We start from the raw sequence: 12,936 nt of genomic DNA on the forward strand, positions 1-12,936 counted from the left end.
ATAATGTCAGTGAGTAAAAGTTAAGCAATGATCTAAAAACCAAGACAAGGAGATCTATGAGAAAAAAGACAACATTCAAAAAGAAAAATCTGGCCCATAAGAAGACAAGAAAAAATATGAAAGAAGGGGGAGATGAATGGACAGAGAGCAAGACATAAGGCATTTAACCACGTCCTTTGACCACGTATCCTATGGGGGGTGCTTTGGGAGTATGGGATCTCTCACCTGGTGCTATGATTGACTCTCTCCTTGTACAACTATTGTGAGAGCTTGGTCTGAATTGTCAGCAATAAGTCAGACTAAATCCCTGTGGGTGTTGGATTCTGCCAGGGTTGCCATTTGTCTCCAACTCTCTTCTTAGTTTTTATGAACAGAATTTCTAGGTGCAGCCTAGTGGCCGGAGGCTTCCACTTTGGTAGCCTCAGAATCTTATCTCTGCTTTTTGCAGATGATGTGGTTGTGTTTGGTTTGTCAGCTGTTGGCCTAAAGCTCACAGTGAAGTGATTTGCAGCCAAGTATGAAGTATGAGAAATGAAAATCAGGACCTCCAAATCTGAGGCCAGTGTCCTCAACCAGAAAATCCCAGAGTGTTGGCTCTGGGTCACCGATGTGTTGTTTCTCCAAGTGGAGATGTTTAAGTATCTTGGGGTCTTGTTCACAAGTAAAGGTTACGTACGTAGGTTACGTACGTTACGTATATTACATATTTAAAATACAAAATATGAGTAACTGTATTCCGCTACAGTTACCGTTTAAAAAGGTGGTATTTAGAATACAGTTACTTTGTTGAAATAAATGGATGTACGGCGGTAGTTTCCTGTTTCATATTGTGGCGGGCCAGGACTGTTTGGGTTTTGTTTGACAGCTATGTTCTGTTGTTCCAGGCAGCTGCGTTACGGTTGCCATGGTTACAGGGTGACGCTCTCTCTCTGCGCCTTTTTGTTGTTGTTGTTGTGCTAAGCTAACAGGCAGAATGCTACAGGCATACCTCTAAAGAATGTAGCCTCATAGGCAGTGTAGTCCGTGCTGCAGGGAGAATGGACTGCCATACCCGTTATGTGTCTGTGAGCGCGAGGAGGGAGAAAAAGGGGAGTGGAAAGGTACGAGCAGTCATCGAGCAAAAACGGGAGCTGGAAGCACGTAAATATAATAATAACCACTGCAGCCAAGAAGAGTGCCTGACGAGCCCAGTTGTAAGTAAGCTATTAAGACTCGACTGTACACCGTGTTCGTGTTTTCCTCCGAAAGAATAAGTTCAGTTGGAGCAGTCTTTCAACTCCTCTCTCTGTCTCTCACTAGCAAAGTTGACCCACACAACAAAGTAAATCTATTTTTCGGCTAGAAGCCCGACAGGGACCCCGCCGTATTAGTCAGAGGTCCCTTTACTACGGTTCGGAGCCGCAGACCTTCAGTAATAGTAATAAATCACACAGCAATAGTACATTCATGTAGTTGTAAACAGCATTATAATGTATTAAGTATTCCAAAGTATTCAGAATAGTTACTCTCATTGAGTAACATAACAGAATACGTTATAAAATACATTTTGGGGCATGTATTCTGTAATCTGTAGTGGAATACATTTTAAAAGTAACCTTCCCAACACTGTCAGTAACAAGTAATCTCATATACCAGCTGAAGGACCTTTTTTGTCACATCACATCTTTGTTTCTCTACTTTTGTTGCAACACTACATGAGGAGTGACGTGAGAGGTCAACTCTTCTCAGAGTCTCTTGCTAAAAATATGAATTTGAATTGTTTTAAAAGATAAAAAACCAAGCTGAGCAAAGTTACTATGGAATCTTCTTCTCTGTGTGGCCTGTAAGGCTCAAGAGCATACAGACGTTCCTTTATGTCTGACCATCTGACCATAACTGAATTTAGGAACAGGAACTACCACACCACTACTCTCTGCAGGTGTAAAAGGGCTGTGGCAGTGTGACAGGTTGAAGGACTACTGCATATAAAACTGTTCAGTTAATACAAATTCATATTAGTTAATGTAAAGACAAAAATAATGTAAATATGGTAAGAAAATGGTTAAGCGTTTATTATTTTTCATGTTATATTAATGGCTTTCATGTTACTTAAGAGAACTGCAATCTATACATCACTGATCGGCTAGTAAGCCTTTTCTGGGATCGATTAGTAGTGTCTCTATTCTCCACTAGGGGCTTTTGTAGCATTCTCCTCACTGCAATAAACGACTGCATGAGAGACGCAAGTCATAATAACTCTCATGATTCTTTTCCCCCTTTTTTCAGGTAAAAGTGTTTAAAGGTTGATATATTTTCAATGTGTACACTGTTAAGATATCTAAGAGGTAACCCTTCATTGTTTTGTAAGCTTTAGAAGCATTATATTAGAGATTTGTGCACATGTACGTGGCGGTTTTGAGCCTCAGTTTTGTACTGTATAATGGCCATTAAGATAAAGGCAGGAGCTAAAAACGCCGCTATTGTCAACCATTTTATTAGGAAACCTGCTCAAGTATATGTATAGTAAGCACTTTAGTATTTCAGTTTATTATTTCGTGTTTTTCTTACACCATGTGACATTTAGCAGTACAGAATGTGAAAAGTTTCTGCTCATTTTCACTGCAATAAACAACTGCATGAGAGACGCAAGTCATAATCACTCTCGTGATTCTTTTCCCCCTGTTTTCAGGGGTGTAACAGCAGCAGACCTGTATTTATTAGGTGAACCAAAATGGATCGGTCATGAGTGGACCGAGGCAGGTAAAAGGGTTTAACAAAAAACAAGCCGCTTATTGAGGTTGAGAAAAACATGAAAAACAAGGGCAGAAGAGAACAAAGATTAAACTAAACTAAAACCTATACTGGGAAAAACTAAACTAAGATCAAAGCACAAGGAATGTGGGGAAAAACTTCAGAACAGGAACACGGAGAGACTGAGGACTTAAATGCAAAGAAGGGCAAAGATTAACAACAAAGATTAAACTAAAACCTATACTGGGAAAAACTAAACTAGACTCTCAAAATAAAACAGGAAACAGTGAGACAGACTATGACAACACGAGCATGACACAGGAGTCAAGGGCACACGAGTGAGAGGGGACACGAGAGAACATACATGAAAGAACAACACAAGAACGACGAGATACAGAAGACATGACAGATTCAGACAGAAAACGGGGAGTGACACAGCGATAAGAAAACATTGACCGGGAGTATAACCAACTTAACAGGAAAACCAGTGACTAAACTAAAAGACAAAAACTTAAACATTACAAATAAAGTTCAATCAGAAAAAACGTAAAAGACTCAAAATATTGGATCAAATGATCGTGGCAGTAGATTTGAGTAAATTGACACAGATATCATTATAATTGTGAGATAGTGTTTTGCTAAGTGTCAACATGATGAGGAAAGTCTGTCAATGACAAAGAGACGTTTCACTCAGGTTATTGTAGAAGATGGTTCTGAAAACACTCCCATATTACAGTAAATGTTGTGGCTTCATTTTTTTTACGACAATTATGGGTCCAAAAAGTCACAATGGGCTGCTCAAGAGCCGGAAACACATCATTGGCTGTTTTAAACAGGAGGGATATTTTATTATGCAATATTAGAACTCAAAACATGGTTAATAAGACTAATTGTTCTGTAGTTGTGTTCATAAAACCTCTGTTGAGGTTCAGTCAGTATGTGAAATTAAGTAAGTAGGAAATCAAATTAGGTGTGAGGCAATTATTCTGGTTTTGGTTGGAAAAGAAAGAAATGTGATGAAGGTTTGACAGGCATGACTGACAAATATATGTGTTAGTATTTTCAGTGTTACATTCCAGTTAAACATATATGTAACATTATATAAATGCTGGTGCTAGAGCAGCTCAGCATTCACAATTGGTGGTTGTAGTTTCTGGCTAATAATGAAAAGAAATAGAAAATATTCTACAAAAGGTATTCAATTGGTTTTCTTCTGTCCTGTTTTTAATGAATTGTTATTCATTTTGTATCTGTTTTGTTCAAAGATACTAAAAATCACCATGAAGCTGCTAACTGTGTCTGCACTTCTCTGTGCAATGGTGGCTCTAACCACGGCTGCTGGTGAGTATCATTGTATAATTTTTTATCATGTATATAATTTTAATGAAACATATAAATGAATAATACAATATACACCTTTCTTATAATTATCATATGCAGAAAATTGATGGTCAAAATCAATACTTTTGGTGGTAATTTGTCCGTGTCTTCACTGTGCAGAGGCCAGAGATGAAGTAGAGGGATTGATGCCCCCAGGTGAACAATATTTTCCAGATTTTCAATAATTATTGTCATCGTTAGCAGACAAAAAATCACCTCAATGTTTGTAACACAAAGGATGTTTTCAAGTGTCTGGCTGTTATAAAGGCCATACTTAACCCTTTAAGTACCACACCAAGAAAAAAAGCAATGGAAAAAGCCTTATGTGCTCAACCATTTGGTTGCATAAGCATAGGAAGCACATTCTGACCGACACACACTCTGTGATTATCATCAAGTGTAGCCGCCATTGTAGTATAGAGCCTTCATCACACCTGTACTCTGTCAATCTTGACTTATGTTTCAGTGTCAAATCTTACTTGTGCAACTTTTCAGTTATTATTTGTATAATTATTAAACATAATACAAAATAAGATATCAGCCAGAGACACATGAACAGCTATTCATTTACTCCCAGCCAAGAGTCACGTGGTCAAGAGGTCCCCTCGTTCCCCTTGTTGTCCTGGTGGTTGGACTAAATACGGTCATCGCTGCTTTTTCTTTAATTCAACAGTCGCGAGTTGGGCTGATGCTGAGGTAACTTATTTGTATTGTCTTCAATACCCGATTAAACCACATCCTTTTAACTGTTACGTACTCATTATTTTTGAAAACCTCTGCTCGCTTTCTTTCTCCATTGAAGAAATCCTGCAAGTCCATGAGGGCACATCTTGCATCAGTTCGCAACATCAATGAGTACCGTGAGATTCAGAGGCTGACTGGCAAAAAAGAAAGTTGGATTGGAGGAACTGATACATCAGAGGTATTTTGTTTATCATTTGTCAGGTGTAGGCAGGGCCGGCCCGTGGCATAGGCCGTATAGGCAAATGCTAAGGGCGCCGTCCATCAGGGGGCGCCACGCCAGTGCCATAAATGTTGAAAAAAAAAAAAAGTTGGTACTATTAATTCTAAATACAAAAAATAATCCCACGTTAATTAAAATGCAAAGTAAAGTTTATTTAATAGAAACATTATTTGTTACAACATTACGCCCCCCCTCCCCGTACGATGCGCCCCCTCCCTTCCCGTATCATGGTTCCTTTTGGACGTCACCACATCAAAAAATCAACACAAGATGTCAAAACGGCCAAAACTGTCAGGTGGCCAGGGAAGAAAAAAGAGAAAAGAAGAGGAGGAGAAACGAGAAAAAGACAGAGGTAGGTAACGTTAGCCTACATGAAATTATTTGTCTGAATGTGATAGTAACCTAAATTTTTAGCATTAAGCTAATGTTACATGATTCGCTAATTGCTAATCAATAAATAGCTAGTTAACTGTTTTAACGTCAGTTAATATTGTGGAGGGGGCTAAATTGTTATGGAAAATAATAATGTAACGTTAGGTAATTACAGTACTCCCACCTTTCCCACCATTCCTCATTTGTGTTCATCTTTTAAGCAGGTGTTTTTTGTTTACATTGTTATTGCCTTCTGGTTAGCTAACGTTTACCCTGCAGGTAATAGTCACTTTTCCACCCCTGTATATATTATAGTTGTAAGCCTAGTTGTTAAAGTGCACATCATTAATGTTAATTAAGCAATATCACATGAGAGGGAGTGCTGTTTTTTAATATGAGCACTGCTGTGATTCGGTCAAAGATAATCATAACATAACATTCTCATATGATATTATACTGTTACTTTGCATTCTGCTATTCAGCATTTCACTGTAATGATGACAATAAATTGAATCTAATCTAATTTGCATAAGAGTTACATATATCTCTTTGGTTTTTCATTTATATTATATCATTTCATTTTATTCCTGGAATCATATGTTTTTATTATTAGACTTTAATACTCAGTGGTGTCACATACTCCTCTCTTCAGACGCACTGTTGAAGTTTCTAAATCCCACCCCTGGGCCATCTACCACATCTACCGCTGCTGCCTCCACTTCAGCAGCACAACCCAGCCATGATGCAGCAGCATCAAGCGGTCTTCCTGTTGCCTTATTTATATTGTATTTTTAATTTATTTTATCCAACTTGTTGACACGTTTTATTGTGTTTATGTATGTAAAATTTATTGTATTTCATATATTCATTTTTTATTTTTTGTATTCATTTATTTATTCATATCTTTTTTTATCTTGTTAATTATTCTGATTGTGAATTTGCTTTCTTTAAGTAAAAAAAAAAAGGTCAAAGACAAAGCTATTCGGTTTCTTGTGAGTACATACCCTACACTGCCGATGTAGGGGGGCGCCACCTAAAATCTTGCCTAGGGCGCCAGATTGGTTAGGTGTAGGCATGAGAATTGATAAGAATTTAACTCCAATTTGATCATCCATTCTCTTATTGATTCTCATTGGGTTCTCCCTGGCTCTGCTTTGAAACTCACCACCATAGCTTAGCAGCATATCAGTGACAGTACATTTTTGAAAATGAATTGAATGCTGTGTGGTCAAATGTTTACGCCTGTTGAAGGTATTTCCTCTCTTTGTTGGGATCAGTGATTAATTAAAAAAAAACAATGTGTGTTGATTTATATCTAATGGTATCACTCTGAACATCACTGCTCTTTCATATGCATTCCCATATGGAAAGGATATATATAAATCTTATAAAGTTTGTATCTGTCTTGTATGAAACTTGTATGAAAAGCATACAAGAGTGAAAACAGATATAAGATCTCTTGAAAAATTATATAATGAAACTTGTATGTTTTGGATACTTACAAAAAAAAAGTATATGAAAGTAATGAGAAAGTGGCCACTTTCATGAGTAAATCATATATAAATCATATATGTTTTTACTATTTCTTTTCCGTATGGGTTTGTAGGGCAACTAATGCAGGTACAGCAGCTTCAAGACTTCAAGCTGTGTGCTTAAAGTCAGATGATCTGCTAGGACTCTGAGTAGGCTCAACATTTTGGCCTGTCTGAACCAATAAGTCCAATTTCTTCCTTCTAGGAGGGTGAGTGGTTGTGGAGTGATGAGACCTGTTTTACCTATAAAAAGTGGTGCTTTAGAGAGCCCAATAATGATCGCAATCAGGACTGCCTTCAGATAAATCGTGGAGGTAAATTAGAACACAATTATTAATATGAATTATTAATGTGTGTGAATAGTTTCTGTGATCAAAGATACAACTAATAACAGCTTGTTAACAAGTGTTTGGGCTTTGATTTGTGTGATTTCTACTTTTGAACCTTTCAGTTTTCAAGTGCTGGGATGATATGTGGTGTGATGCTCATCTGCCATCTGTCTGCGCCAAGAACATCTCATCATTCTTGGGCTGACACTGGAGCATGAAAATCCCATAAAACACACACTGACATATGATGGTGTTTGTGTTTTGCTCGCTCTTACTTCATTTCATTTTGGAGCATTATAGTTTTCCTCTCTCTGTTATAACAAAATGACCAGCCAACACAAACTGGGCTGTCTCTGAGGCGATCTTTAAAGCAGTCTTGTCTTTAATAAGAGCAGACTTGTTACCAAAGGACTGATTATGATTTTTTTTTCTCTGCAGAGAAAACTTCTTATTTCCTCTTGTTTATTTTTTGCAACAATAAAGCTTCAAGCAAGCATGTCTCTGCATTATTTTTTGTTTGTTTGTTTGTTTTGAGGTGCATATAAAGTGCTGTGCCAAAGTTTTTAGCAGGTGTGAAAAAATGCTGTAAACAAAGAATGCTTTCAGACATATAAATGATTGTTTATTGGCCCCAAATGCCTTCTGTAGCAGGATAAAAACCCCAAACATACAGCCAAGGTAAATACTAAGAGAAAGATCACGTTTGTCCTCATTAGAATAGGGATGAAAGAAGATGTTTTTTCATAGATTTCAATACAAATTCAATAGAAATAATTACAATACAAATAAACCTTTCTATAGCTTACTGTGGGGCCTTCTCTGAGAGCACAGCAATTACTAAATGAAGCGGAATTTGTGAGCTTGTTCAACTCTTTTCATAATTTAGTAATTATATATAATTGATAAAGGGACGTGTACTTAGAATCACACACAGTTTGGATGACAGTAAGTTTATACCTAATTGAGTTTAAGAGGAAGCAACCTCCGGCAGAACCAGGCTCAGGGAGGGGTTGGTTGGATTAGGTGATGAAGACAGGACAAGGACATGCTGTGGAAGAGAGCTCAAGATTAATAACAAGTGTGATTCAGTGCAGAGAGGTTTATTAACACATAGTGAGTGAGAAAGGTGACTGAAGAAGAAACACTCAGTGAATCATGGGAATCCCCCGGCAGCCTACGTCTCTTCTATCTCTGACTAGCCTGGTTTTCTTCCTATTTATCTGAAATAACTTTCTTTGTTGTTTCTCTGTCTTTTTATGGCGCCTATAATGCTATTTTTTTTTACATCCGGCTTCGGTCCTTTACCTGGCATCACTCATTCTCTTTGGAGTTGGGAGTTCGCCTTGCATTTACCATACAGGCCATTCTATTTCTGGCATTTATTAATATTTCCATGCCAATAACATTCAGCTTTAAATGTCCTTCTGTACATGTCTTTTAAAATTCACCAGCTGCATTGGCGGTCCACCCTAGACTGGTTGCTTCTTTTTACAGATTAGTGACTGGTTCTCCAATAGTGGCTTTGTTTTAAACTCCAACAAGACTGAGGCCATGATTATAGCTAATTGTTGTGCACATTCAAGAGTCAGTCAAGTGATTGCTTCCTTTTTCTCATCTTCAAAGACCAGTGCTGGTGTAATATTTGATTTCTCGCTGAACTTCAACTCACATATAAAATTGATCTGAATAATCTTTCTTTCATTTAAAAAAACTATACCACATTGAGAGCTATAGTCTTCTCCTCTGAAGTAGAGACAATTTTTCATTCATTTCAGTCATCGTCTTTAGATTATTGTAATGCCCTTTTTACTTGCTTAGACAAATCACCTGTTTCGTGTCTCCAAGCAATACAAAATGCTGCGGCCACACTAACTCAACTTGCCCCTTATTTTATTCCCTTTACATTAGCTCCCAGTAGATTTTAGAACTTATTTTAAGATTTTCTAGAGCACTAAATGGTCCAGCTCCAGAATACTTATCTCAACTTCTCGTTAAAGACGCTGCGGCTCCCTGTCTTTACTCACACATTCAAAATCTGTTGGCTCTGTTCGCTCCTGTGACCAGGAGGAACATATGAAGAGAAATATGTTTTACAAAGGCTGAAAATCCATACATTGTGATCTGCAAGTATAAACTAAGCTTTAGAAATGTGTACAATCATTTGTGTGTAACTAATCCACACAGAAAATGTGAAGCAATCTAACCACACGTAAAACTTTCTGGAACATCAAAAATAGTTTCATTTTTTTCTTTTAGTAGATTCACTAGGATCTAAATTTTAATTAAATAAAAATTAATTACATTGAAAAAGCAAATTATTTAGGTTTCACTCCACCTGTGCTTGCTGTAACATCCTGATACTTATTTACTTCTGTATTCGACATTTTATGTTTAAAGAGGACATGCAGTGTTTTTAATATTTTTAAGTTTTTATAAATTTATTTTGATTATTATTTCATTTTATTTTATTACATCAAGGCTAAATAAAACAGCTGTACTCCAAACTTAAAAACCATATAGCACTCAATATTTATATATAAAAAAAAACAGAACAAAAAGAACTTGTGTATTTTTCACAAAAGACTAAAGTATCACATTTAGTTTGTTGTAATCTTAAACTGCGGGTTAGCTGTTCCATGCATTGAATGTTTTTATTGTGGCTACCCAGTGCTTGATTGGAGGTTCTTTGACAACCCAATGTCGTACTTGAAACTGTAAATACTCAGTGAAAAGTAATCAATCTTTAAATCTTGAAGGTTTTTTATCAGTTCTTCTATTTGAGCCATCCATAATGACCAGTGTTGGGGAGTAACGGAATACATGTACCGCCGTTACGTATTTAAAATACAAAATATGAGTAACTGTATTCCGTTACAGTTACCGTTTAAAAAGGTGGTATTCAGAATACAGTTACTTTGTTGAAATAAATGGATTACACTGCGGTACTTTCCTGTTTCATATTGTCGCGGGTCAGGACTGTTTGGGTTTTGTTTGACAGCTACGTTCTGTTTTTCCAGGCGGCAGCGTTACGGTTGCCATGGTTACAGGGCGACGCTCTCTCTCTCTCTCTGCGACTGTGTGTTTCCTGGGTGAGAGAGCGCCTTTTCGTTGTTGTTGTTGTTGTGCTAAGCTAACAGCCAGAATGCTACAAGCATAGCTCTAAAGAATGTAGCCTCATGGGCAGTGTAGTCCGTGTTGCTGGGAGAATGGACTGCCATACACGTTAGGTGTCTGTGAGCGCGAGGAGGGAGAAAAAGGGGAGTGGAAAGGTACGAGCAGTCATCGAGCAAAAACGGGAGCTGGAAGCATGTAAATATAATAATAACCACTGCAGCCAAGAAGAGTGCCTGACGAGCCCAGTTGTAAGTAAGCTATTAAGACTCGACTGTACACCGTGTTCGTGTTTTCCTCCGAAAACAATAAGTTCCGTTGGAGCAGTCTTTCAACGTCTCTCTCTGTCTCTCGCAATAAAAGTTGACCCACACAACAAAGTAAAGCTATTTTTCGGCTACGAGCCGACAGGGACCCCGCCGTATTAGTCAGAGGTCCCTTTACTACAGTTCGGAGTCGCGGACCTTCAGTAATAGTAATAAATCACACAGCAATAGTACATTCACGTTGTTGTAAAAAGCATGATAATATTGTAGCGGGTCAGGGCTGTTCGGGGTTCTGTTTGTACAGTTATGTTTTGTGTATGTTACCATGGTGACGGGTGACGCCCTCTCGCTGCGACGGTGTGTCCTTCCGGGGTCAGAGGGCGCCCTATGTGTGTTGTGGTTGCCGCGCTGAGCAGTTAGCTAGCGGCAGTGTGTTCTTCTGCAAATGTAATAAACGGCTGTGCTCCCTGGCTAGCTCACGGGAAGCAAGACCAAACGATACCTCCGTCTCCTCCTTGTCTGAACTCGCCACAATATATTAAGTAATCCAAAGTATTCAGAATACGTTACTGTCATTGAGTAACGAAACGGAATACGTTACAGAATACATTTTGGGGCATGTATTCTGTATTCTGTAATGGAATACATTTTAAAAGTAACCTTCCCAACACTGATAATGACCCCAGCAGCCCATTAAAGCTCCACACTCAGTGTGAGCAGATTCAGTTTGCTATCTGTCATTAGGGTTGCCAACTCCCTGAAAAATAAATAAGGGACACCTCGTGGCCAGGGCCGGGCAACCCAGTTGTCTTCACCCTTCCCATTGTGGTAGCTCTTTTTTTGTGTGTGTGAAATTATTTTTTAACCATTTGACTTGAATTTGATTTAAGCAGATGCATATTCTTTGTGATATGACCATATGGGAAACAAATGATCATTTAGCCATTTATTTTTAGCTCACAATGACAACATTAACACAGTAAAACAGGTCTCTTTCTTAAACAGAAGCCTGTCATGCTTAACTTTTGAGAATATAAGTAAATCTTTCTTTAAAAGAACTCTGTCCTGCTTAACTTAAAATTATATAAATTAATAGAAAGCAATAGAACGAAAAATATTCTTGTAACAGTGCACATATAGTGCATTTAGTACAATTGGCTTCAGTTGAGGTATTATTTCAGCTTTTCTAATGCTAATCAGCTGCTCCTGTTTGTAAACCCACTTGTTCCCATGATTACGCATCATAACTCATCATCATTATTCATCTATGTATTACTTTTATGTATTATTCATTTATTTGTTGTAATCATCCATCCTTGCAGTTGTTTATTACACAAAATAAATGATATTATCACACTTCTGGCCACATAGCGCTGATATTCACCGCACATGCCCATATTAACCTTAACCAGAGGGTTTAAACAACAAACCAGTGTTTACATACCATATCTGCTTCTGCCGTGGCCTGGTGGACAAAAAATTGGTTAAGGGTTCCCTGAGCTTTCACGCCCCTCATGTTCTTCTTGTGCCCACCACTAGAAGCATGCCTATGGAAAAAGTGCGCCGGCACACAGTGCAGTGCGCTTTATAGGTGTTATCGTGCACTTTCCCAGCCAGGTGTTTTCCTTTTCCCAGTCCTCCCTGTACTTTTGCAGCCTTTTTTCTTTTCTTTCTCTGAGGGGAACAAACATTGCTGCTCTAACGCTGGGCTTACACTGTGCGATTTTTGGCCCATTTTGAGCCAATTTTTGAGTCGTGCGACCGATTTGGTGATCGGCCCGATTTTGGCCTTCATCGTGCATCGTGTAGTATACGTGGGGTAACGAGAAGCGATTAACACCTCACGACCAGCTCCCGATCATCAATCGCTCGTGAGGGTGTCACCACAGCCGCTCACACTGCTCATGCGCAAACACGTAAACATCGGTGAAAAAGACGGCGCAGCACGGCTGTGCAGCGTGTGATCTGGACACAAGTGATGGAGGCACTTGTAGAACTTTGGAAAGCTCATCCGAGCCTTTTCGATGTGGCATCACAAAATTATCACGACCACAACAACCGTGAAAATAGTTGGATTTACACTGCTGCTCAATCACAGCTGCCTGATCATGTTTTTCATTAGCAATTTAGCAAAGTTGATGGTGGTGTGTCTGTGTGAGTGAAAGACAGAGAGAGCGAGCGACAGATTTTCTGTTATAACCTTCATGTTATGTTGGCACAGTGTGAGCACTCAGGTCGCATCAGAGCATCGG

The 12,936-nt window shown here is 38.5% G+C and overlaps 1 protein-coding gene across 2 annotated transcripts; it reads left to right on the forward strand.

The window, feature by feature from the left end:
- Window positions 1-2,205: 2,205 nt before the first annotated feature.
- LOC113019010 (type-2 ice-structuring protein-like) lies at window positions 2,206-7,712 on the forward strand. Of its 2 annotated transcripts, none has more exons than XM_026162498.1 (7): window positions 2,206-2,265; window positions 3,996-4,071; window positions 4,231-4,266; window positions 4,688-4,806; window positions 4,913-5,032; window positions 7,184-7,292; window positions 7,430-7,712. In XM_026162498.1, exons 2-7 carry the CDS (start codon window positions 4,011-4,013, stop codon window positions 7,510-7,512), a joined length of 528 nt encoding a protein of 175 aa, XP_026018283.1. In that variant the 5' UTR covers window positions 2,206-2,265; window positions 3,996-4,010; the 3' UTR covers window positions 7,513-7,712. The 2 variants fall into 2 exon arrangements, with proteins under 2 accessions (XP_026018283.1, XP_026018282.1); XM_026162497.1 differs by lacking the exon at window positions 2,206-2,265 and adding an exon at window positions 2,687-2,739.
- Window positions 7,713-12,936: the final 5,224 nt, after the last annotated feature.

Source organism: Astatotilapia calliptera, chromosome 3, assembly GCF_900246225.1.
Source record: "Astatotilapia calliptera chromosome 3, fAstCal1.2, whole genome shotgun sequence".
Lineage (NCBI taxonomy): Eukaryota > Metazoa > Chordata > Actinopteri > Cichliformes > Cichlidae > Astatotilapia > Astatotilapia calliptera.